Source organism: Indicator indicator, chromosome 2, assembly GCF_027791375.1.
Source record: "Indicator indicator isolate 239-I01 chromosome 2, UM_Iind_1.1, whole genome shotgun sequence".
In the NCBI taxonomy this organism is placed as follows: Eukaryota; Metazoa; Chordata; class Aves; order Piciformes; family Indicatoridae; genus Indicator; species Indicator indicator.
Window position 1 is genome coordinate 21,077,001 of NC_072011.1, and position 27,762 is coordinate 21,104,762.

The 27,762-nt window shown below is 40.1% G+C and overlaps 1 protein-coding gene across 1 annotated transcript; it reads right to left on the reverse strand.

Annotated features, from left to right (window-relative positions):
* Nucleotides 1-4,401: 4,401 nt before the first annotated feature.
* GINM1 (glycosylated integral membrane protein 1) lies at nucleotides 4,402-24,372 on the reverse strand. Its single transcript, XM_054399110.1, has 8 exons — nucleotides 24,280-24,372; nucleotides 14,338-14,397; nucleotides 14,083-14,179; nucleotides 10,801-10,949; nucleotides 8,730-8,886; nucleotides 7,830-7,960; nucleotides 6,245-6,408; nucleotides 4,402-4,510 (listed from the first exon to the last, which is right to left on the reverse strand). Exons 1-8 carry the CDS (start codon nucleotides 24,370-24,372, stop codon nucleotides 4,402-4,404), a joined length of 960 nt encoding a protein of 319 aa, XP_054255085.1.
* Between the last annotated feature and the right edge of the window lie 3,390 nt (nucleotides 24,373-27,762).

Below are 27,762 nucleotides of genomic sequence, written 5' to 3' on the forward strand. Positions count from 1 at the left end.
TCTTTTTTTTAAAATGCAAATTTTCTCTAGCTCTCTTTGAACTAACTCAAAAGTTACTAATTTTTCTCAGATGTGAAAGATAGCTGCTTTGAGCTTCAAGATTTTAAAATTACCTAATAATCGAACTCTTGCATCAAAAGGTTTACCCTTGAAAAGCGCTATTACAAGACACTTGAATGTTATTGAGGCCAGAAGTTTGAGGAGCTGATCATATTTTGTAGGTTAACATTTAGTTGTGAATGTATAGGTTGGAGCTGTAGGTACTGTTGACCCCTCTCTTTGAAGTGGGATTCCTATTTGTATCAGTAAACATTCAAAACGTTCCAGCCACTTCTGTACATCTAGAGAATTCTACCCTTAGCCTGTTTCTGAGGTATTAATACAACCTGTACAAAAGCTGAGATTTGGAACAGCAACCCTGGGACTGCTAACAGTCAATAGATTCAAGTGAAGTTTAAGCAAAGGGCAAGATCATCACTTCTTTATTAACGAATGTCAAAATACATCCAACCAGTGTAAACTAATTCTGTGCAGCCAGCAGTGATGGTTATAAGATGTAAATTTTCTTTTTACATACTTGACAAGTGGAATGTAGAAGCTGTTTTCTGAGAATGGTTCTACAGGAACCATTTAAGTCATAATTTTAGATTTTGATCAACAGTAGTCATTGTAATTACAACATCTATCATTTCTGTCCATCTATTATTTTGGAAACACTTCTTTCTGCTAGCTCATCTCAGAGCAGCTGGCTGTAGCTTTGCTTACAGCTCAACTTCATGCTTTACCACAAATCAAGTATGTCTAGACTTGTCTCAGATGGCAGATACAAGTACAAAACTTGCTGTGGAATTCCTGTTCATGTGTCTCTTCAGGTGCTGCAAGGCAGATGGGAAGGACAAATGCTAATGAAAAGTTGTAGTCTGAGTAGAAGGCAAATGTTTCCCAAGTACACATTTGTGTAAATACTGTTATCGTGAATATCTTGTTTATCCACTTAAAATTCACCATTATGCAATGAGTGACAGCTGAACATGCTGAAAACGGACTTTAAGCAGTGCTCATGATAAGACATGCTAGTAGGACACCAACGTGCAGACAGTGTTGAGAGCTCCTAAATCCCTAGGTGGACCTGGCATGATGAATCCAGGAATCGGGAAGAAATTCAGGTGAGTATGCCTGTGTGTGCATTTATAGACTTCCCCAAAATGGACAACAAATGTACTTCTTTTTTTTCAAAAGGATAGCCATATATGTGTCAAGAGTTAATAAAAATATGCAGTATTTTGAAGAAGTGGGTACTCTTAATGTTTATTTTTCTGTTTGCTTGTTAAGTGTATGGCTTTTGCAGATTTCTTCTCATAAATCAATTGCAGCAAACCAAAATACCCCTGTCTGTCACCTGAATAAGAAGGGAAACTAGGTAAGCTTTAGTCCTTGGAAGCAGTTCAGTAGGAATAATTAGACCAAAAGTGTGATATAATTTGAGACTTTCTAAAGTAAACCTTGCTTTAACAGCAGTAGTTTTAGTTTAGCTCAACTAGCCATGCTTACTCTAAATGAAGTGAACACCTATGTAATACATGGTAGAGGGGAAAAAGTGGGAGGCAACAAATTCATGGCTCAGGAATTTTTGTTTTGAACCACAGAGCATGATGATATTCCCCCTCCAGTGGAGTTCCTGTATCAAGGCAAGGGCCAGCACTGCTTAACTCTGTAAAGGCAGAGAGACATTCCAAGGGTGCAACAGAACCAGAAAGGCTATGGTGAGAGCCACAGTTCATGAGTAGCTAAGAGATGTTGCCTTTCCTAAAATCTTAATGTCATCCTACAGAGTCAGGGTTTTGGGGTATGTTGAGAGGTGGGGTTTTTCAGGCTTTGTGGGTTTGCCTTTTGTTCTTTTTTTCCCCCCTTTTTTTCTGTTGTTTGAGTTTTTTGTTTGTTTGGGGTTTTTTTTCAGGTGGGGTATGGTGTTTGTTGGGTTTTTTTTAGTGACTCTCCCCCACCTTTTCTTCCTCCCAGCTGGCACCTGTATCTGTGTCAGCTCATGTCTTGGGAAAAGGGGACCTACTATAACTGGCATGCAGGACAGTTGCTCTTTCCCAACTCTGTTAGCTGTTGTAAAAGTTTTTTAATTGGCTTTTGAAATGATTCAGAGTGGTCCCAGCTGAAAGTCATGAGACTTAGAACTTGGGAAAACCATGTGCACTCTACAGCAAAACATAAGTGCTTTAACTTTTTGAGGTTTGATAGCTCCAGCACCATAGCACAGCAATGTTGAACGTCAGTTACTGTGTTCAAAATTTGTACTATTTTTTTCATTTAATTTTGCTAACCTGATGGTAAGATTTCTTTGCTTGTGATTTTTAACTTTGTAGAATGCAGTAAGAAGAGGATTGTTTAGCTTATGGAAATCAGCCAAGTTGTAGAGCAGTACTAGCAGTTTTCAGGCTTAACCACTCACTTATGTTGCAGCTGTTTAGACTTAAATCTCCTTGTTGCTGTACAGGTGCTTGGTTTACAGTTTCATAAGTAGGGATGCAAAGAGCACATGCTGACAACTGCCACATTTCTGTCTGTGATTCAATTCACGCTGTGCTTGTGCAGTAAGAAAGGACTGTTGTGTTTCATGTCCATTCTACTTTTTTTTTTTTTCCCAAAGAAACTAAACCTCAGCCTTGTGCATTAAAGCATTAGTTCTGTGTTAGTGAAGGGGCCAGGGTTATGTTCATAAAGTCACAAGAACGTTAATTTCCACATACAGGGAAGGAGAATTTGTCTACAACTGGTTGAAGACTTGCTCTTGTCTGTGCAGTCACTTTGCCTGTGCTACAGTCTTAGCTGTTCCTCCTTTAGCCAGGGATGACAAGGACCCCCTCTGCCACGTGTTTTTTCACTACATGATGTTCTTAATTGAGATGCTTTTGTAGCTCTAGCATCACCTCTGTCTTACGTGGTTGTTATCATTATGGTGTCTCTCCTGTGGTATGGTCTGGAAAGCACTGCCAGGGGCTCCAGGGATGCAAGTCATTCATTCCAGATCAGCAGAGCAGCTGCTCCACACGTGCCTGAAGCATGCAGCCAGTTGTGACACATCATCCTTACTCAGCTAGGTATTTGGCAGATGTTTGGGATCCTACACTCTAATGACACTAAGCTTGAGGAAGTAAATGCAAAGTACAAACCCAGAAGGCCGTAGAATAAAATTACTTTTAAAAAGTTTCAGCAGTGTCTGTGTTACCTTGGGCTGAGGTATACCACACTGTGCTGCTGGGTGATGTTTTGGTGGGTTCTTTTGAGATTTGTTTGGTTTGTTAATGGAAGCCAGTGTTAGAAATGTTTCTTCTACTACTGTAGTGCTCTTAATTTAGTGAGACAATTGTTCCTGTCTGTGACAGGAACAAGTAAGGACAAGTATCTGAATACCTTATGAGGCCTCATTAAATTTAATCATAATTGATCCTAAAGGTGATCCTAGCATAGTTAAGGATCTTTCTTTTTTCCTAGTCATTCTTTTGACAGTTTTCATAAATAAATATCAAAAAGCTAAGTACCTTGCATCTAACTCATTTGGCAAAGTGCTGGATACAGATGCAGACGTGAATGCAGTCTAATATAAACAATTTAAATGTTTATTTGAAAAATATTACCAGTACAAATCAGGATGGGCAGTCTGGGCCTACTTAGCAACAGTAAGCCAATACTTTTGTAAAATTTTTTTTTTTTGAAACTTCACATGGTACTGCTGTCACAGATACAAAAAGCACATTGTTTACAAGTGCTAACAATTTTTATGAGTGGAAGGGGCCATAAAAGTTTAAAGTGCTTGAAATATAAATCTGCCTTTTTCACTTTTGTTTTGCATATATAAAATGTCGAATTACTTGAGTAAACCAAATGTTTGGTAGAAGTATTTTCCTTGCAAGGCACACTCAACCCTAAAAGACCTGAAACCAGGTTGGGCAGCCTTGTTCAGGCTTGCAGGCACAGCTGATGTCTGTGATACTCCTTCATCCTTTTCTGAAGAATTCTATTGGGAGACTTCAGGATACTCTGAATTTCATCATCTTGCTATTCAGGATAGCCAACTTGGTTTGTCTGTGGGGGTGAAAGCAGTCAGCATCCTGTCTGAAGTGTGGAAAAGTGACTTCACAGAAGTTAAAACCAATGGTAGCCCTCAAGGTGGGAAGCTGTTTTATTTTGAAGCTTCTGAAAAGGCTGCATGTTTATTGAGAGGCACAGGGATATCCGCTTTGGGCTTCGGCCTAAGTGTGCCTTTACCAATTAATCAACTGACTTAGTTTTCTTAGGAGAAAACAACCAAGGTATTAAGATCAAGTGCCAAATTTCAGGTCAACTCAAAATTTGTTTTTAAAAAACAGGAATTCCAAAGTAAACACAGTATTAAGTACATACTTTCTCATTTAAATTATTTTTCCTGTCTGGAAGGTCTGAAGGCAAGCTGATGGTAACTACAGGTACAAAGCTGACTTGATCCAGGAGAAGGATGCCTCTGAAAGGTAAAATTACCATGCATTAGAAAACAATATACAAAACCATTCCACACTCTAAAAATAAAACTTCTCAAATTTAGTTTAAATTGACGCATCAAGTATGTATTACTGTCATAATACCTCTTTTATGAGGCTAGAATGAAAACTTGTTGGAAAGCTGGTTCCAAATTGTGCTAGCTGTGGTTTCAGAGGGTGCTTTCAGTCAGTTTCTGCATCTGAAATATCAGCAGTGTAGGATCTATATGCTCGCTCTCATAGAAACTTAAACCTGTCCGTCAACAAGAGCTACTTTGTCAGGCTCTTGCACCTAATTCTCTAAGACTTACTAAATCTCTAGTTTTACCAGTGTACTGCAGAGTGGCATTAATGACTTGGGATGAGGTCCTGATTCTTACTTGCATCTGTGTCATTCACCAAATGAGACCTTCAACTCGTCCTTAATGGTTTATGATCACGAATTAAACTTTCACCACTTTTCACAGGACCACTTTATACAGGCTGCAAGAAAACTACTGTGTGGGTTTTGGTTTTGTTTTTATTTTTTAAAAAAGGAGAGAACTGCCCTTCCAGTGTTAAAATTTCTTGAAATGCTCTGACAAACCATGCACAAGCTCCATTTTCTCCAATTTGAAGAGAATTTACTGCAAGGTGGTCCCTCTGTACTGACCTCTGCCATGGACAGGTCATCAGACAGCAGAACAGTTTATGGGGATTAGAACTTTTTTCCTAGTGCTTATTTCAAAGTTTCACATCTTTCCTAGTGCTTGTTTCAAAGTTTCACATGTGGCAGTGTTAAACTATTTACTGGTGTGAGTGGTACGAAGCATTTCTTCCTTTTTTCCACTCTGACAAGTTAGTTACAAGAAGTATTCCAATCTGACAGCACACTTTGTGAAATACCCAGGGAACTGTACACACAGTTTCCAAACTTCCTGATCTTCCAACCCTCCATTTTTCTAGCTCTGTCAGAAGGACTAAGGCCACTAGTCGCCCTGGGTGGATGTACAGAAGTCATTTCTCTAGGGGTTAGATCTTCCAGAACTGACTTGGGTTGCTTTTAAAATGTACACACTTTCCTATTCCAGCACTCTATCTATACATATTTCTTAGCTGCAGTTACTAATTCATCTTTCCACCCCTTGTTTTGAAAGCTTGCTTCTCCAAAAAATTACTGGTGTGGCTGGTAACACACCAGTTGAGTGGATAAAGTCATCTGCAGGCGATCAGCTTTATTTATGACCTCCCACCAATGCTGGCACTAATCACTATGGCTTGGAAGCTGCTTATAGAGCTAGCTCATTCTTGGAGAATTCCCATACAAATCTGCAAAGACAAATCTGAGGCCTTTCATAACTACTATACAACCTCCAACACAGTACAAGTATGAAAAGATCTAGAATTCCTAGAATTTTTTAGCTCTAGTTCTACCCTTCCCTTCCTTCTCTAATGGAGCTCTGTTAATGGTTGTCTCACAATGTAGCCCTTAGAAGACTTGATAAAAATTTCTCTGTCTGACAGCCAAGCTAAAGACACTTTGAATGAAAGATTTTCCCACACTCCTCTGAAATGCTTATGCATCAAAAGGTCACTTGGAATAGAAAGTTACTGGCAGCCTTTTCACTGAATTGTTGCCACCGTCTTCCTACAGAATGGGGCTGCTTCTTGAAAGATTTTTTTTTTAACTTAAATGTTTTGCCTTAATCATAGGATTAAAAATAGCAAAAATTACTTACTTGTTTTCACAGGAAGGGAAAATCACCTTTAAGGCTTGTAGAATAAAAGCTGCTCCAACAACTCCAACTACAGTGACTTCCATCAAACTAAAGAAAATAGGTAAAGATCGAAACCAGAATTTGCACAACCCTTTTCTCAAGTCTTCCACCCACTGGCACATCACCTGCAACCAAACAGGTAAAAATTAAAAGGTAGGTTGCAAAATACAGTAAGTGCAGTTTTTGTAGCTGCTGGTGAATCATGTTACATGGTGACAGTTTTACTTCAGTTTATGTATGCTTAAACATACATAAAGGCAGGGTGGAAGTGACTGGTGACTTAGACCTCTTCCTTATACAAAGTTTGGAAGAGGTGATGGTTTGGGTTTCTGGTTGTCCTAGCAGAGCTCCCTTAAAAAAAAGGCTGCTTTGGAAAATAGAAGGACACTTGAACAGAGCAGGTGAAGGGTAAGCTATTCAGCCTAGGCATAGATATGATATCATGGTAGTATACAGCAGGGAAAGGGCCCAGGAGCACCTTCTCTAGCCTAGCTGTAGCTTTCAGCTTACTATTTTTGCCCTTCTGTCTCAACAGTAGGTTATAGTGTTTCTTTCATGCACAGAAGAGGAGGCCATCAAGACCATCGTTATATATCTGGAACTGAAACTTCTCAAGCTGTTACTGTTTTTCTTACAGGGGGTGAGACTACTGGCCCATATCCCAGAGGGGTAAGCACTCAAGCAATCAGGAAAAAATTATGCCATACAAAGCTAAATGGTATTTGAAATTGTTATAAATGCTCAGCGTGGTATAATGTAAATATTACAACTTGCTCTCCTGAAGTATCTGCAAGGTCAGAACACTGGAAGATTTAGAAACCCATTTGATTCCTAATAAAGTAAAAATACCAACCCAAAAATAATTTCTCAATGCTAAGGGGTAATTTAGAAAGTTTTTTTGTAAATCTCCTGGAGCATGTCTGTAAAAGTCTTGGGTTTAGTGGCTGGCTATGGGGATTTCTTAAGACTTCTGTGGAAGTCACAATCAGATTCGCTGCACAACAGAAAATCTCAGTCTTTAACAAATATAAAGCCTCAAAACAGTACTCTGAGAAGTCAGTTGCAGGCTAAGTAGGAATGGCAGTTCTCTCATCTAGAAATGAATTATTACACACTATGTTGCTTTTTTTGGTCAAATTAAAGGACCAAAGACAAAGGCCTAGGAATGTTAATATACTTTCTTAACATCTTTAAATGGATGCATTTGGTCTTTACATGAGGAGAACCCACTACCTAAATCCTAACAATGCTGGGTTTCTTTTATTCTGTAAACATCCACAAAGGAGGAAGATACAGTATTTGTATATGTTTCTGTAGGCAATACTAAAAATGGGGAAGGATGTTTGTTCCCTCAGAGCTGAATGTTATTCAGTATTACAGTTTATCTGCAGTATGTTACTACAACTTTTCCTTCTAGAAGTGTCACCAAACTGTAAGCATTTCATCTCTGGGAAAACAAGGGAAAAATTGTCTTTGAAGTTCTTAGCTTTAAACCAATCTTAAAAGTTATATACTAATAATTAAAACAACCAAACAACCAAACTACCTTGTAAGAAGATGGAGGTTCTATCCTAAGAGGGGTCTCTGGTAACTTCCCAGGTAATGTCTCTTCATCTACTGTAGTTTCTGCTTGCTGGATGAGGTACTGACTAGTAGTTTGCAGTGGATCTTGATTATCTGAAGAAAAGCTATATTTAGTTTTTGCTTTTTATTTGACTTGCTATTCAGGAAAACAAAGACAGGTTGCATTTCTATACTTACAGTACACCTCTTGCACATTTACATAAAGAAGCAGAAGGCTGAGTTTTGGTTGGATTTGGGTTTGGTTTTTTAATTGACTAATGAACTTAGCGAGAAGCAGTGTTTCAGTGTAGCCTTCAGCTGTGCCCTTAGCTGTAAATTTCAGCTGTCTCCAGATCAAAACATGATGAACTAGGTCAAAATATCAATATCCTATGACATCCCCCTGAGAGTTTCTGATTAAACAAAACTGAAATAAGATTCAGACCTCAAATAACTTCTCTTTATTTAAGTTATGCCAAGTTTAAGAACATAAAACTATTTTTTAGTTTGGAAGTAACCCAGACAGGTATTTCCTCTCTAGTTTTCTTTCATTCTGAGGGAAAACTGGAACTTGAGAAAAACTTCCAGCATAGCACTGAGAGCACAATTTATTCCTGTGAGATGCCTGGGCTGCAGATTGACAAGTACCAGGTGCTTCGAAGGAGAAGAGATTTGGAAACAAACAAACAAGATACCTAAATGTAGAAAAGTTGAATTTAGGTGTTAAAAAAAAAAACAAGCAACAAAAAATCATATAAAACACTCCCCTGTTAATGAATAAACTGTTTCACTATGTAAAACAGGAATAATGATGCTTTTTCACCCTTGTAAAGCAATGCATCAACCATGCATAAAAATGTTATGTAACAGCTAAGAGAGATACCTTTTCCTGAGGGGCTGGGAAGTGTGAATAAGATGTCATTGTCTCTTGGGATGGAATACAGCATGCTCTCTTTCAAAGGAACAGTGTAGTTTAAATGTCTAAGTACTCTCATGTCCTTTACTAAAATATCTATTTCTGTTACTTCTTCCTGCTGAACCTACAAGAGATGCAAACACATTGATATTACTAAATTTAAGGTAAGAGCAAAGCAGGCTGGCAGACAAAATGAATGCATCACAGAAAACTCCAACCCACGCACAGGGATGTTTTAACATAAATTTAGTATTCTTTGATTTTACATACCACAGCTCTATAGACTATGCCACGTTAGAACACGTTGAACAGACTCCCTCTCCGTGCAAAAGCATGTGGCAGTCACTCCATGGGCTTTTAACCAAGTCTTGCATAGTTCATTATGATTTGCCTTCATGGAAGCATTTTTAGGGCATGGAAAACCCAAGTACATAGTGAAAGTACACTTGCAAACACTGGAAGTGTTGCTGAAAATAGACTGACACTTCTGCTTTTGCAATAATGTGGCTTTTTTTTCAACAACTGAAGTAACAGTTTTCTTCTTCCTCTTCTACTAGCAATGCACTGGACCCATTTCACTTAAAAATCACTTCATCACTTACAGCGAATGCATTCGGCATAACCCCTATGTCACATAACATCAGTAACTGCATTGTGAGGCCAAGAACTGACAGAAATCCAGAGTGTTTGTGACCATAACTGTAACTGCTGCATAGAAATAGAACCAAGAAAAGAGCAATGCAGCATCTGATACAGTTTCAGTCATGCTTTCAGAGTCATAGGCCAATGGTTTCATTTTGCTTTGAAGATGCACAGAACAATGCACTGAAAGAGATGATCGTTACTCTCAGCTGGTAGCTAATGAGAAAGATTGAATGATTTTGTCTTAAAGGAACAGCTAAGGAAACAGCATTAGCTTTCTGGTTGTTCCTACCAATTCCCTGTGAAAATCTGAAATTGATTTTGCTGTCTAGTTTGAAATCTGAAGTACAACAATGCTGTTGTGTGACAACTGTTGTGCTTCAAACCAGGACACATTAGCCTCCTAAGAGTGGGAAAAGCACCTCCATAGAAAAGCTTCAAACTTCTCAGTGCGATTTTTCATTGACAGAGTAAAATCTTGACATGATGCAGATGCATGTCATACTATAAGCTAAAGCATACAATTAATTGGAGATCAAGGGTATTATTGTCATTCTCCTTATTAAAAAAAAAAAGTGGGGGGGCAGGGGGAATGCGGGCAGCAGAACATAAGCCAGCTTCAAAAGAGCCTGGCCACATGTAAGAGGCAAACATGTACTGAAACAAAAATTTGACACTTCTGCTGCTATATTTCAGCAGCTGTATTTCCTCTGCAGAACCTCTCCAGTTGGAAAAACAACTCTACCTTATAGGTGATTTTGAGAACTCAGTTCTGCACAGTTCAATCTCAGCTAGAATTGTAACCCCTCACATTCACTGGTATTTGTGAAAATACAGTTAGAATTTGGTGGGGTTTTTTTCCTGTTCATCTCAAAATCCATGTTCACTATCGAGATTTATTCAAATTATTTTATTATCTTACATGTTTTCACAACAAGCCCACCTGCTTTCAAGAGCTTGCCTGCTGCAAGTTATTCCCCCTGCTACATGCCAGAAATGCTTTGTTAGCTAGGAATAAACAATGGGGGGAAACCTTAGGACTTGGAACTAGCCCATGCCATTTTACTTATTTTGTACATTAGTTTGTAGATTAAGTATTGCTTGTGAGTCTGACTTCACTTGTATAAATGCATGTGTTGAAAGAGCATGTGACAAAGATATTTTAACAAGCATACAGGAAAGTCATCCAACAATTATTAAAAGAAGAATAGAAACATTAAAAATTGAAGCTGCCTCATGAAACACCCCTGCTGCTGTACACACAACTTAGGTTGGTATTGTCTCCCTCAGTACTGTGCTGGTTAGCACAAATACTTGGTGCTTTAATCACCAGCCAGACATATATAAACCTCTCCTAAATCACAAACAAGCAAAGTGTTTGGATTTTTTTTTTTACCTGTTTTCCATCGATTTCTGTCACTTCTTCCTGAATGACAATCAACTGTAAATCAGAACTGGATGCCAAAGGCCACTCATGAACCATGATGCGAACACTGACGGTTCCCAGACGCTGATCTGGTAAGCTATCCCAGTCTCCATTCTCCACTGTTAACACACAATGTCACAGTTTTCAAAGAGAAACCACCCCAATCAGAAAGCAGTATAAAAGCATGGGGAAAACAGTCACAACTCTGACATAGATACTTTTGCACACTTAGTGTGTGGAAAAGTTGTTACAGCTACTAACATCAAACCAGAGATGCCTGAACAGTTCTACAGAAGTCTGTGTTACGGAATCATAGAATTATGGATTTCTTTAGGCTGGAAGAGATCTTTAAGATCATTGAATCCAATCATTAACCTGACTCTATCAAGTCTCTATCGTGTCATTAAGCACCACATCTATGTGTCTTTTAAATACTTCCAGGGATGATAATTCAACTACTTCCCTGGGCAGCGTGTTCTCCAGTGCCTAACATCCCTTTCATTTAAGAAGTTTTTCCTAATCTCCAACTCAAAACCTCTCCTGGTGCATCCTGAGGCAGTTTCCTTTTATCTTTTCACTTGCTGCTTGGGAGAACAGACCAACGCCTGCCCCACTACATCCTCCTTTCAGGTCCTTACAGAGAGCAACAAGGTCTCCCCTCAGCCTGCTTTCCTCCTGACTAAATAAACCTAGTTCCCTCAGCTACTCCTCACAGGACCTGTTCTTTAGACCAGCTTTGTCTATGTTGATGTCCTTAACACTTCAATAACTGCTGTTATAAGTGACAGTAATCTGGACAACTGGTAAAACAGATGCTATGATTTTTTAATCAGTATATCACCAAATCAAACTTGGAGCAGGTCTCATGCTGTAACACAGTAGACAGCAGCTTGCTGTACTACGCCCACACTGTGGGACCTTGCAAACAATGTTGCATCCCTGCCTTTGAAGTCTGCATTTAAGCACTCTAAGCAGCACTCTTTGGCTTCACTATTGCTGCACTCTTATTTAAGTTGTCCAAAAGAGTTCCTCAGAGTAATGTGACAGCTCAGCCAGCCATCTGTGTAAACACCTTGATTTGCACCACACTCCCTATCTTCTCAATACAAATATGCTCTTTTCCATACACGCTGCATATGCTACTCAAGGTGTGTCTGCTCATATGTTTTCTGACCTCCCTGCTCCGTTTTTATGTGACCAGTAACACCTCACACTCTCATCCTACCCAAAAACTTTCAGCTATTTCAACAAGCTAATATTCCACAAGCACACAGAGAACTGCCTTTCTACCCTTGCTGTTTCTGCCCACACTCAGTATCCTTCTCCCAACTACCATACCTTTGCTACAGGTGATAGCACACTAGAAGTGCAAGAGTGGAGGTGTCAGATCTCTCTAGCATGCAGACAGCAAGGTACATGAACTGAGACTGAACCAGCCCCTGTTTCTAAGCCATTAGTGCTGTGTCACTTGCAATGCTGAGCCTAAGAGGTGACCCAGGGGAAGGCTGGACCAGTGGGTTTTTTTAGGTGCTCAATTACTTTTGTGTTAGGTTTCCTTTCCTCATTAAAGCTATTTTTCTTATTTTAGAACTTTTTTAATTTTTTTTTTGCATACCTTCCCTATAGGGATGAGCCAGGGCTCCAACCTGTTTCATGAATGTTTTCTGACTTACAGCAGCAAGCATACATTAAAGGACCAAAGCTACTAAGATGCCAAGTAGCTGAAACTCCCTGTGGTCCCAACCTTTCATTGTATCAGGCTGCTCAGTCCCCACTACATTCAGATACACTTTCCATTTGTTGGGAACTTCAAGTGCGGATATAGGTGCTAGGCATGATCTGACAAAAGTGCCATGACAATACTGTTCAAGAAATTTGGTCTTTACTCAAGAGCATGCAAATTTGGCTCAAGTTTGGTTTTTCAATACATTCAGGAGTGGCTTTCCCCTTCTGTTAACATGTAACAAGTATCTTGATATTCCCTCAGCATTTTACAAACATGATCTGAATCTGTTTTTGATGATTTAGTAAGTAAATAGTACAAACATTAGTTTACTGGTAACAGAGAAAGGTACTGTGCTAAGGATTCAGATCCAAACACCAAAATAGCAAGTTTAAGGTTCCTAGCTCTCAGGTCAAGTCAGTATTTTTCTCACTGTTTCAGGTTCATGTTTGTAATCACTGCAAGCTATACAACTCTGCTTTGGGAAATTAATAGGAAGTACAGTAGAGTACTCAATATCTCTCAGAATTAGTCAATAAAACAGTGTCTGTTTATCTGGCGTCAACTATCTTGCAGATAAATCACATTTTGCCATGTTTTTCTTCCCTAGGATATTAAAAATAGAAACAATAGGAATGTAACAATCCCAGGAAAAGAGAAGTTAATTAGTGCCCTCCCTCTCCAAAAAAGAAATGGTGTCAAATTTATGACTGAGCATGCTTGGGAAGGAAGGGTTAAGGTCACGGCTCAGAGAAACAATTTAGAAAAAGCATTAGTACTTTTTAAGTAGGTGTCTGATTGTAAGGAGACAATGACCTCAAAAAGCAAGCTAGAAACTGATTGCACCCAATCCATCAAGAGATCATTCTGAATACAACAGAAACTTAAATAAGCATAATGGTCTTTGTTTAATTAATTATACAGTATATTCTGTGTATCTTTAAAAAAAAAAATCACAGTACTATCTGGTCTTTTTAAAAATATAAAAAAGAAGATAAAAATAGCAGTTTCAAGATAAATCAAAGTCATTAACCACTGCTGGATGCTAGCAAAACTGGAATATTTTTGCTATAATATCCTATCTGGCAAAACCTTACTTGTCCAATAGATGCAGAAGTAAGATAATGAAAAGATCTTCCTAACACTAATTCATACATCTGTTATTGAATATCCTTCTGGATATATGCCAACCAACCTAGGGACTCAGCCATTAGCAGGGTGGAGTTGCATCCTTCTGTTTACATTGTCTAGCTTGTAGTGCAAAACATTCTTTTGAAAAGATAGGCAGACTCTGGATTTCATATCAGACCATTTGAATATGAATGCAACTTGAGAACAGGGTAGTAAGATTTTCTTTTTCCCACCCATTTTAGTAGCAAAATTATCCTACCTTTGGAAATTATTTGCTTCTGCAATACTCAGGTTTTCAGAGTATGGGAACATATAGTCTTTGTAAGCTTTAGTTACTAGATAACAGGGAAGCCAAACACCCGAGGGGTGGAGGGCAGGGGAAAAAAGAGCATACTCACATATGACTGTTTGACATGTTATGTGGGCAACCCCGCTTTTCATAGGAAAATCATTTAGATACACCTGTCCATTAACATAGCTGATGTTAAAAACAACCTGAAAGAAAATCAGACAGTGTAAGTATATGGTTCCTGGCTCTATGCTACAGTTGTTCCCAGAGGAACACATTTCATACTGACTGACATCAGTATCCACATGCAGACTTTGTTTCACTGCATATTAATTCACTGAATAAATAGCAAAACTGGACAAACCTGTCCTTTGTGCAACTCTCCATTGGTTTTCAACAGCAGAACATTGACTCTAATTGTTTCCTGGAAAAAAAACAGTGGGAATAGATGTAAGTTTCTGAGGAAACTCATAAGCCACTCCAGGCCACAGGCAGCTTTCACACACTGTCCCAGCAGAATGACAAATGTACAATCTCCAGAGCACATTTCCAGGATTTCTACCCAGCAGACTAAGGAAGGAAGAATATACTTACTTTTTATCATGTAAGGATTTGTTTAAGGTTTTCCTCTTTTTTATTAAAGAGGATTGATGAGAAAGACTGACAGCTGCATCTCCTTATGTATAGATTTGTTATTATTTAATTAAAGGTAATAATAATCAAGCTAACATCTCAGGAGAACTAGTGTCACTTGGATATAATTGAAAAGAAATCTCTCATTTTAGCTGAAAAATAATAGACACTACAAGGTAAAAAATCAGATTCTCTGTAAATCTGTTTTTAAGCACTCCGCTTAGTCTTCAAGGTGAAGTAAAATATAATATATCTTAGCCTATACTAAAGAACACTGTTTTGTCAGTGTCAGCAGTAATCCTGTTTCTTCTCTTTGGTTATCATTCCCAAATTATGCCACATGGGAAACCTACAAATTGATAGCTAATGGGGATTAGTGTCTGTCTTTCAAACCCTGTAATTTATCAACTCACTCATTCTGTCCTCTCATTTTCCCCTTGTTTTGCAGATGGGACCCTAAATCCCCTGGGCCCGCCCTTATGTTATGGTTGGACTTGATGATCTTGGAGGTCTTTTCCAACCTTAACAATTCTATGAGTCTACCTAAAAACCCCAAATGTCTCTTGCACATCGGCAAAAGTAATGATTGCCACACTGCTTTCCTGGGTGACCTCTTCCCTATTTGCCACAGGGGAGCATTAAATTATTCTAATAGCATTTCATTTTCCTCTGGAAAATGTTGCCATACCTTCAGTATCTTCTTTAGCTCTAATGTTGGAGTCATGGTTTTACAACTAACAGCTAAGAAGTGAGCCACGTCCCAGTAAAAAACTGAACTTACTCCAAATTAAAAATAAGAAAATAAAAATCTAAATACATGAAAAGGCTTTTTGTTTGGGTTTTTATGAAACACTAGATTGTCAGACAGAAAATACCTGAAATATACAGAACATAGCACAGCACAGTCCCAGTTCAGGAAGAGAGCTTCTGAAGTGTGACTATAACGTAATAAAGTCCTTAAAACAATGGGTGTTAATCAGTATATGCAGGTAGACAGGACTGCCAAAAACTGAAAACCAACATGCAAATCCAATTCATCAGAAAACTGCTATCATGAGAAGCATGCTTTAAAATCTAGCAGAAATTTTTGGTTGGAAATGACTCGTTACTGATGTTTCAGACACTTTTGTCTAATCGGTGAGAAAACTCTCTGGCCACTGAGACCAAAGAGAAATCTTTTTTCTCCATGCCCATTCCAGGAACCAGGCGTTCAGACTGACTGTTCTTCAACATTTACATCCCAGCTGTTCAAAGTAAATGAAAATTACCAATTTACTTAGACAACTGGAACTCTATGGTTGAAAATATAAACCAGATTAATAATGCAATCATAAGATATAATCTATTCTGCCATCCTGTAATTTCCTCAAACCACTTATTTTCTTCTCTTGTTTTAAGAATTATGTATATTAAAAAATAATTTTTAAAGCTCAACAAACTGCTAGCTTTTTTAGTTCTACCAGTCAGAGCCGTGTGGGTTTTTTTACACTCTCACAGTATCACAGTGTATCAGAGGTTGGAAGGGACCTCAAGAGATCATCAGGTCCAACCCCCCAGGCAGAGCAAGTAGTTTAACAGATTTCCAAAACCTTGCATCTTCACTTCCTGGGTTTTTCTGGTTTCTGGAAATTCAAAGGTCACAAGAGATGGATTTTTCCTGGCAGTCTTAAGAGTCTTTCAGATTTTAAGCCTCAGATGACATCTTTTACACTGAAAGTATTTTGCAACCTTTATTCAACATCTACATAGTGACTCACTGAGATTACAAGAAAAAGGAAACGACTGCTGAAAAAAAGGAAAATCCCCCCTACTTTTAAAAATTCTTATATTCATTGTTTAAATCAAATGCTTTATTTGAAAATGAAAGGCCTAGGACAAGACAGCTATGCTAAACAATTGAACATCAGATGTACAAAGTAAGCAATACACCTGATGATTAATTTTCTTCAAGTCAATTCTGCTGATGTGGTATCCATAAGCACTGTCGTGAATTCTGATACATACTTAAAATTTGCAACTGAAGAGTATACTACATCTTTAAGAAATTAAAATATTTCAGTGGATCACTTCCATGCTGTCAAACTTACAAAAACAGATCACAGCACACAGACAAATAAGAAGCTTAACTGCTTGCTGCCTCTCTCCCACACATCATCCTTCCTCCTCATTTATGCCCGAGACACTGAGCTAATTTAGCTCATTAAAGTAGCAGGAAAATTCCCCCTTCTTGCCAGACTTTTTCCATCAGTTGAACAAGTAAGGAGGAGCTAGACAAGCATGAGAGTCGCAAGAAAGCAACTTGATCTGATGGCCACAGGCTGTTGGACTGGCTCTGCTGTATGGTCTGCCTGCACTTGCAGCACTTCCTTAGGAGATGCCCATCCTCACCACCATCTCAGAAGGTGGTGGTACGTCTTGAATGGCAAAGGCTCATAAAGCTACTCATTAACTTAGAACAATGATTAATACTCCACTACAGCAGCTGCACCATGACCCTTGCAATTTTGTGTCCACATGAAATGGAGAACCCATGTCCTTGCCATTCCCATGACCAGTCTGTTCACATTCATAGAATCATAGCATTGTTAGGGTTGGAAGGGACCTCAAGGATCACCAAGTTCCAACCTCCCTGCCATGGGCAGGGACACCTCATATTAGATCAGGTTGCCCAGAGCCACATCCAGCCTGGCCTTAAAAACCTCCAGGGATGAGGATTCTACCACCTCCCTGGGCAACCTGTTCCAGTGTCTTACCACCCTCATGGTGAAAAAAAATTCCAGTCTGAATCTACCCATTTCTAGGTTTTTTCCATTCCCCCTAGTCCTATCACTACTGACACCCTAAAAAGTCCCTCACCATCTTTGTTGTAGGCCCCCTTAAGATACTGAAAGGTCTCCTCAGAGCCTTCTCTTCTCCAGACTGAACAGCCCCAACTCTTTCAGTCTGTCATAGGAGAGGTGCTCCAGCCCTCTCATCATCCTTGTGGCCCTTCTCTGGACATGTTCCAGCACGTCCAGATCTTTCCTTGTAATAGGGGCTCCAGAACTGAATGCAGTACTCCACGTGGAGTCTCACCAGAGCGGAGTAAGGGGGAGAATCACCTCCCTCGACCTGCTGGCTACCCTTCTCTTGGTGCAGCCCAGGATGTGATTGGCTTTCCGGGCTGCAAGTGCACACCGGTGGCTCATGTTGAGCTTCTCATCCACCAGCACCCCCAAGTCCTTTTCTTCAGGGCTGCTCTCAAGCCAGTCACTGCCCAGCCTGTATTGGTGCTTGGGCTTGGCCCAACCCAGATGCAGGACCTTGCACTTGGTCTTGTTGCACCTCATGATTCAGATCCAACAAATTTTCCTGTTAACTTCCCATATTTTGTACATCCATTCTCCTGAGTTGTCTCATGTTCTTGTTTTGCCTCTTCACTAAGCAGGCTCACAAGACTTGATACCAGCCTCGCTAAGAAATATTTCAAATAGATCTCAAAGTTCTGGTGCTAAAAAAAAAAAAAAATTACTGTTCAATTATTCTTGCTCCAAACATTCCTGAACTGATATAGAATCATCTGAGGGGATGAGCAACTTTTCCAGTCAAATCAACTACATTGATATAATGCCTAGCATTTACTCTTAAAGCTCTCCAGTGAATTCCAAAAAGTGTCACACTCTCCTCAGCTATTTACTCTGGTACTCAGCTACCTTTAAAATTTTGCTAGTGTCAAACCTGGAGCTTCCTTGCAGTAATTTATGATCAAGTCATTTATTACTCTTCATAATATCTTCCCATGGAAAATAAGAGTCCTCCAGCTCTCTCTCCCTAATTTTATGCTAATGCTCTCAGGTAATTTAATCCTTCCTTGGAGGTGAGTTCCTTTGGCTTCCTATTAGTCTTTCCTGCAGTGCCACTCCCAAAACTCAAGAAGTCCTTCTGTGGCCAATCTTACTGACCCTGCACACTCCATACCAAAATCTACATGAGGGCAAGAACCACAGGCTGCATGCCAAACACAATGAAAAGTCGTGCGGGAGGGATAAGGGAAAGGGGAAGGGACTACTGTAAGCAGCTCACAGGAGAGCAGAGCATCATCCCAGCTGACCCACTTTCACCCACACCAGGGAGTGGGTGAGGCACAGCATTCTCCCTGTTAATACAATCCCAGTTGGCACCCCTTTGATATCTGCTCGTAAGTGCTCAAGAGCCTTAAAATGTTCATTCCTACTAAACTGGGAGGCAAATCACTCTGGTACCATGTTTTCATGACAAAATGACAAGCCCTACTTGCTAGAAAGGGTCCAGTGATAGATATCTACCTTTACAATCCTAGGGCTGAAGATTCAGAGACTTAAAAAACATCCTTTAATTTCCACAGAGAAAAACTTATTTTGTGTTACCACAATAAAACTTGTTACTTTTGTGGGAAGGGGGGTGGAGAAGTGGTTGTAGTTTCATCAATACATCTTGTGGCTATGTGCTTTAGTACAAAGAGAAGTAAATAAACCTTCATACTGATTTCCTGTATCAAAAGCACAGTAAGCCAAGTCTGTAATAACAAAGTCACTGAGAGCAAGACCTCAGTCAAGTTCTGGAGAAGCCTGAACTACTAGCGTAAAACTTGTTTCTGTGACTTACATTACGCTTTTCACTATTAACAATATCATGAAAGTCCACATACATTTCAGTCAGTCCTGTAATTTAAAAGGTGCACTTTGAAACAGTCAAGATCAAAGGCCAGCCCCAAAAAAAAATTCAGGTCTCTAGAAATCAGGCTGTGTTTTCAGCTTGCCATTGATACCCCTTTCATCTTTCACAGCACCTTATCCCTTGCTGTGCTGGTGAATGCCTTCATGGAAAACTCTCCAATTTACACTGAAAATGGCCCTATCATTCTTAATGCTGTTATAGGATGTAGATGTCTCTTCGGAGCTTTCCCATGATTTGTTACCACTGTTTTAGTGCTCCGGCAGTAGTATTTAAAATGGTAATGGCTACTGTAAAGAGGACAGCACTTCTGGCAGAAATGTATGTCATTCTGTACAAGGACAGCATCAGCTGTCACCAAAAGTGTGGTGACACAGTGAACTAATAAATTTTTGTGAACTTGGATCTACAGAGATAAGTAGGTAGTGATTATTTTCTAATCCTTTCTATTTCACCATGTGTTGAAACAGAACCCAGGACTGTTAACTTGGGAAGTATAATCGCAGTAGTAACAGAAGAGCAAGATGGGGAAAAGATAGCAGCAAAGAACATAAAGCATCTGTCATAAGGGAATAGTCATTAATTCTTAAAGACTCTCCATACCAATGCCACACAATCCACAAAGCACATTTCACCTAATACTAGCCTTTCGTGAAAAATGCTCCATAAGACAAAGCTATTGGATCTTATCATGCAGGAGCTTCAAACTGATCTGATTACAGAATCACAGAATTTTTTTTTCCCTGGGCAGTGGGTACCCAAGACAGGGTGCACCATGTAGTTTCTCTCAGTACAGGATAAGTCCTACACGACTGCATTAGTCACATTAGTTCTGGCTGCTAGCCTCCAGCCCACTCAAAGCACAGCTGTTCTCTATTGATGTCTTGCAAACAAGGCTCTTTCTGCACTGGAAGGTCTGTGGGAAGCAGAGCAGGCAGCACTAGGAACAGATGGCATAGTGCCTTGCAAGATGGCCAGCTGTACAGAGACTTGAAAGACAGACAATCCCCTCGAAGTTATTACACAGGCACTATTGGGATATCCTGTTTGTGATAGGAAAATATAAAGCCCAATGAAGGCTGCCAAACATATAAGAAATAGACAAAAAACTAATAACTAGTTTCTAGATCCAAAGAGAGATTATGGGGGAAAAGCATGTGAACAGACAAAACAAAACTACCACCCAGACACTTGAGTCCTGGCACTTAGATGGCCAACTGGCTCCAAATAGTGTATTTGCAATCCAGGGCTCTGTGGCCTGTGCTTCCCGTGATTCTTTCATCAGACTTGACACCAAGATATGTTGTAGGATGAATCTTAACTGCAATCAGGCATGACTGAGTTAAGACAATCTTGGTACGAGTTTGAAATAAGTTTGCAGGGTGACAATTAGTCCCTCCCACTTTACAAAATTTTAGTATAAAACCTCCAATAAGGTTTGGTATTATTAAACTGCATGACGATACTTAGGGTAAGAAAATGAAATCCTTAAGTATCTAAAGCTGAACCATCTTTGTTAATATAAAAATCTAACACAATGGTTTTGCTTTACTTTTATTTTCTGAACAAGCACACATATTTCTTCCCTGCCTTATGATGATGCTTAGTACAATACTGCTTAACCTTTCCTTTGCCCTACATATGTTGCTGGAATTAATTGACGTTGCTTTCTCCCTGTTAAATCAACTCAAGCTATGATTATTTGATCATGATTTTTAAAGGCGAATATTTAGTGTTCCTCACTGGGATACGGTTGCACCATACAGCTTTAATCAAATATACATGAAAAGACGATGTCAGGTCTTGTGGGCATAAAGTTCAAAGCATGTGCCAGGCTCTTAAAAGAGAAACCAGCATAAAACGATGAAAGCAACTATGTCACTACTGACAAGTTTCTCCTTTGATTAAACTACATTGCTCTGACTGCCTAAGTGCTCAAATGCTGATGTAATAATTACTTTCTTCCATTGTGAAATAATCCATCCACACAGATGGATTATTGTGGTAGCAAACAAGCTGAAAACAATGTATTCCAGGCAACTAAACCAAAAAAAACCCAAAAGAAGTCTGGTAGACTTCTTGTCTGGTAGACAATTAGAAAGAACACTGCTAAACCTAAATTATCAAGTGGCAGAGTAAGCAAACAACACAGCATTCACATTCAGCCTACTGTGCTTTTAGCCAGCTCCTATCAGCACATTAAAAAAAATACTTTAAAATACAAACCCTAAATCCTGACCTTGCACCAGGAAAACGAGGTACTTTAATGTGAAAATTAGTTGTCTTATTGCATCATACCCTGCCTTTTTAATTTTTTTTTTTAATAAAACAACTTTGTCCAATATTAATCAATCTGTATCCCAGCTTTGTTTAGCAGAATTTCAGGAGGAGAAAGGAAAAAATCAAAACACACATGCTAATGTTTAAAATAAAATAAAAATAAAAGTCTAGATTTCAAACCAGTTTATTTATTGTGAAACAATGCAGACATTCACATTCTGGAACTGAACAAATCTGTTTCAGCCTTACAAAACATTTTTCCAGTGTTTCGAGGCTTTTCCACAGTCTTGTATGGTGCCTGTAACATTGTGGCCATGAGCTTTGAGGGAAACTTTAATACCACACAGAGGAATTGCCAAACGTGAAACTCTCAGTATGGTGCTGCCAGTGGGCTCACAGAATTGTAGATGGCACAGCTGTGGCATCTAGCTAAAGAAAAGGAAAGGAAATAGCATGATTCTGACCCCACCGCCCGCTGTCATCAAGGTCATGGCTTCTGAAGCCAGCTTGTGAGTGTGGCATTACTGCTCTGCCTATTTCCACTGCCTAGGCACTTCTGTTCCTACTAGGCCACCATAAAGCAGCTCATGCTCAAAACCCAGCAATTCTTCTACTCAAACCTTCTCAAGATGCATTGTTCCTTCTACATCAAAAACGAACCTGTATATACAAAAAGAAACAGTGCAGGAGGAAAAGCATTTATTTTTTTAAGTGAGGTTTAAAAAGAAAAAATAGTAAGTTAAAATGTGTATGTTCCCTTTTTAACTCTTAAAGGAGCTTTTTGGCATATATTTATGCCACCACACCAGTATAAATCTAAAAAAGTGCAGATGCTTCCAACTAGCAAAAACTGAGCTGACAGACCACCTCAGCAGTACGGCACAAGTGAACAAACTCAACCCCACAAACAGTATATCTGTGTCCACAAGGCATTACACCCCAGTTACTGAAATATACCAACTGTATTTCTGAGCCTAAGCTGGCTTCCACAGAACCACTATGGTGCCTCTGTGTAATGCTCATTCCTGCTTTCACATCCAAAGATAGCAGGTGCAGATGTACCCCCACATCTTGTACAGCTGCCAGCTCTGATGAACAACTGTAATGCTCTTGAGTTAAGGTTTTGGTGTGAAAGCCTGACAGTTTCCAGGTAGAATGTAAACAATTCCCTTGTCACTTCATGTGTCTTTAGACAAATTCAGGCTAGCACTCCCTTTCTCAGAGGAATGAATTATCTGAGGATTAAGCTCTCTCTGCTCTCTTTAGTACACCTGACTTCAAGCACTCATACACTTTTATAGATGTCTGAAGATAGGGATCCACATTCTGAAATCAGAGCAAAGCAGATCTTCCTTCAAATGCTCACGCAGAGAAGCAGAAACCAGGAAGCAACCCCAGGAATCCTGCTTTGCAATACAGGATGTGCCAGTGCAAAGCCTCTGTCAGGCTTTCTTGGAAACATTTTACTTAAATGAAAACAACTCTGGAGGAAAAAAAAAAGCCATAATAAATTTATTCACGTGACAGCAACTTCACATTTACTAGACACCTGACTACAAAACTCAACATAGCTCTTCTCTCTTTGCAGTCTCACACTTTAGAGTTCATGATTACAATTAGAGAATGTATTTTTCATGATTCAAGTACTGATAGAAGTACCCAGTTCTCTTCTGTAATTCTAGAGGTCAAAGCTCTGCAGTACCACAGCACATTCTTTTTATTCCCACTGAGATGATCTCCTAAGACATAACCAAAAAACCTCCTTCCACTCTTTAAAAAAAATCACATTTAATTTAAAACCAAGATACAGCATAGGTACTGGAACAGACAAAAAAAAAAATGACAGCACGATGCCCTGTAAGATAGCAAATAGATGAAGAATCCTTTTCTTGGATCCATTCAAGAGTACAGAAATCACTAGGAGAAAACATGGACCTAATGCATTGTGTACTTCTATAGCACTGATCTGTCAAGGTGTGGGTAGACAAGCCTAAAGATACAATATAGAATCATACAGTCACAAAGGTTGGAAAAGCCTTCTTAAGACCAAGTCTAACTATCAACCCAACAACACCATGCCCATTAAACCATGCCCTGAAGTGCCATGCCTACACGTTTTTTTAACACCTCCAGGGATGGTGACTCCACCACCTCCGTGAACAGCCTGTTCTAATACAAATACATCTACCTGGATAGAAGTAACTATCACCCTCTCAACCTGTCAGATATTTATCTGCATACCGAATCCTATCTAACTTAATCATTAAAGTGAGGGAACAAATATTACGTGCATGGTATCCGAGTTTGTGGCAGATGCATGGTTTTGTCCTTCTGTACCGTTTCTCTACATTTTAGATTAAAATGGACGCGAGCAGCTGGTCAAGTGCACTGTACGGAGGAGTAGTTGCATATTAGGCTGCCAAGCACTGCAGCTGGGAAAAAGCCCTCATACCCGGGACACCCTGCTTCGGTGCTACCGGCTTCGCCCGCTTTCTCTAGCTGCGCCAGCGGCTCCCGCCGGTGATGCCGCCCGCCCGGCCGTGCCAGCCTGCGGCCGAGGCAATCACGACCGCCCCGCCGCCCCTGCTTGCCAGGAGATGCCCGCGCCGTCGTCCAGCGCCCCGGCAACGTCCTGCTCACCCTTCGGAGGGAGAGGCACGGGACTGGAACTGGCCCCACCGCGCCCCGGCCCCGTCGGTACCTGGCCCAGCTGCAGCGGCGCGGCCGGGCCCAGCAGCGCGGCGGCCAGCGTCAGCAGCAGCAACAGCTCTCGCTGTCCCAGCGCCGTCTCCATCTTGCGACCCGGGAATTAACACAAAGTGAAACATCAACAAGCGGCGGAGGCGGCAGAGGGCTGGGCGGGGCTGGGAGGAAGCGGGGGTGGGAAAGGGCTGCGCCGACCAGCCCCGCGCTGGTCTGTGCCAAATCGCTTCCTTCCTCCCCGCTACAACCGCCGGCCGAGGGTAAAGCACAGCCTTTCGGCCGTTGCACCGGCTTTTCCCCTGGTCCAGGCCACCTTGCCAGCAACCCGCTGAGGGCGGGTGTCGGCTCGGGAATGACCTTTTTTTCGGAAGATGAGCAAAAGTTTAGCGAAAGAAACAGCTACATTTGTATCCTGCTGCGACCGCTGCCGGGAGCGACAGCGGCGGGGCTGGCCCCCTCCCTGCCCCTGCCCCTGCCCGGCCGTGTCCCCGCCCCTGCCCCTGCCCCTGCCCCTGCCCCTGTCCCTGTCCCGCCGCCGCGGGCAGATCCCAAGTTGGGCGCTGCAGAGTAACGAGCGGACACGCGCCTCTCCTACAAATGCCGGTACCGTTAATAGAGGATGACAACCTTCGAAAGCACTTTGCATAATAAGACAATTATCTCCATAGCTAATGTCAGTAATTACTGGTATATATGAGACGGCCAACGTACATTCCTCAAACCAACCTACTTCGCTCACGCCCATAAGACGCTTGCAGTTGTTCACCTGTTGTGTGTGTGTAAAGGATCACCTGCGGGAGTCATTCCAGACTAAGTTTTGAGCATCGCATGGCAAGATAGGTTTCCTGAAAGCAAAGGCAGCGTACTCTAGGGGAGAGCAGAAAGAGTCGTCAGAAAGGAAGAAAGCACATAATAAAGTTTTAAAGAGATGGAGAGAAAATGGAGGGAGACAATCAGCAGTCAAAACCATGAAAGAGAAAGGAAACAACCTGGATCTCCAAGTCCGTGGTGGATACGAAGATAGAAGCACTTTGTTTGTAACAAGAAAGATTGCCTCTATCTGTTAGCAAGAAAAAAAAAAATCTAAAGGTAACAGTGGCAAACATCTTAACAACAGCCAGGGCAAGGCAATGTATTAGATGTCTTGTTGAAGCATTCTGTAGCCTGACTTTATATTGCTCTATGACTTCTACTTGGTTGATAGTGAACAGAAATCATAAAACCCATGGAAAACTAGTATTTTATATGCAGTTTGCATTCACAAGACACTGTCATAAACCTCTGGTACAAGACACAAGGCATTAGAAAATGAGACCTAAGAAAATCGTACATTGTGAAGTGAATTTCATTATGTAAAAATTTTAAATATCTCATCTATAAACACATTTATTCTCAGTAGTTAGTACTGTTTTAAAGATTAGAAAAAATAAAGCTGTTTAACTGTCTTTTCTATGATCAGAAAAATAAGTAATGGAAGAAAGGATAAAAACTCTGATGTCTTAATTTCTACCACCTCTCGTTACCATCACATAGTTTACCTAGTTTCTCTTACACCTGTCCTTAAAATTGGTGTGTGTTTGTTTGTTTTTTTTAATGTGTTGTGTTTGGTAAATTGACATAGGTAAACGATTTGCTCATGGTGCTGCCGCATGAGGCAGAAAACTGCATGGTACATCAGGTCTCCAACAGATGTTTTGAAGAATCTCCTAAGCACATAAGAGTCTTCAGGGATGGAGTTGCCATTACAAAATTATAGTTTGTGTCAGTACTTGTAGTCATTTACATGTGGTGGTGGAAGTTTAAATTACCTAAATCCCTAACTATAAAGTTGTACTCTGTATGTAAATCAGTGGGGGTTACCTCCCAACAGGATGGTTAAATCCTAGATGAGCAAACACAAACTGCAATACTACAGTGTTTTTTGTGTTAGATTTATTATTAAAATGTCTACAAAATGTACCTGAGGCATAATAAATAATGGTATCAGAGTGTATAAATACACAGGGAAGCAAGGACTGCTGAACCACAGAATTTATAAACTGAGCAAAATTTAGGGTGATTTCCCAGACGATCTCAAGGAATTCAGCCAATGAATCGACATGAATGCCAATTCCTTGTCAACTTTCTTTTTGTAAGCTACCTAGTAAACTACCTACAAAGCAATGTTTTCTTTCCATTTTTTGTTTCTGTCATTCTTTCATTTTGCCCCAGTCTTCACACCCCCTTTTCTTCAATCCTATTCTAATTAAAATTGCAAAAGTTGTGCAATAAAAATTCTTTCAGCATAATTTTTTTCCCCAAATTTCAGCACTTTCATTAGTCTAACAGCACAACATATCATAACAGTTTCATTTGATGTAAATCATAAAATTCCCCACAATAATAAAATAACTTGTGATCAGTTTCACAAGTGTTCAGTCCTTGGATGATTCAATAGCTACTCAGTGCTGGGACAGGCTGGGAGCATGAGAGCTTTCTCTTTCAGCTCAGACAGTGGTGAAGATGCCCTGACATTTGTAATTATTAAATGATGTAACATTTTAAAGTATTTTGTACTGAGGTTGACTACTGCTTGAATGTGCCTGATATGCTGTATTTCAGTGGGTTTGTATTAAAAGTGGAAATTATGTTCCTGACTTTTAAAGTGACCATGAACAGTCATTTTGTGAGAACTGTAAATCTCTGTTTTGTTGTTTTCATTAAGCACAAACCTCATGTTGCCTTGACCACCTTCTATCACACTAGTCCTTGCCTGCTGACAGAACATAGGCCAAGATGTTGTGTGTTGTGTGCAGACAGATTGCTTAGTACTTTGGCATCAGGACTTCTTGTTTGATATACTGAGTCATTCTTCTCAAGTCCCATGAGCAGAGGCTGTGAAAGTCAAGATCATGATCTCTGAATCCTTCTAGCTTCACTTAGGAAGAGCTGGATTGGATCATGGTCTTTAATTCCTTCTACCTTGATTTAGGGAGAGTTGGATTGTGTCACTTGATATGATAAGTATCAAGAGAAGGTGGGCTAGGGTGAGAATGCTTGATTTTCCTATTTGAATTGTAAAGAAATCAGAAGTTTGCCAACTGCCAAAAGTTCAATGCACATATGCAGTCATTAAATAAGTCTAAGAAGATTTGAAATAGGATGTGTGCAGGTCATGTGAAGATCTGCATGAAAGGGAGGGGACTGGTTACAGGAGAGGACTGTGCAGAGGGACATGAGTATTGCACATGGGTAACAAGAAGGACTCCGGAAGACCTTATAGTGGCCTTCCAGTACCTGAAGAGTGCCTAGGAGAAATCTGGGGAGGGACTTTTCACGAGAGCTTGTTGTGATAGGATGAGAGGGAATGGATTTAAGCTTGAGGAGGTAGAGTTAGACTAGATATTAGGAAGAAATTCATTACAGTGAGGGTAGTGAGACTCTGAAACAGGTTGCCTAGGGAAGTTGTGGATGTCTTCCCCCTGAAGCTGTTCAAGGCCAA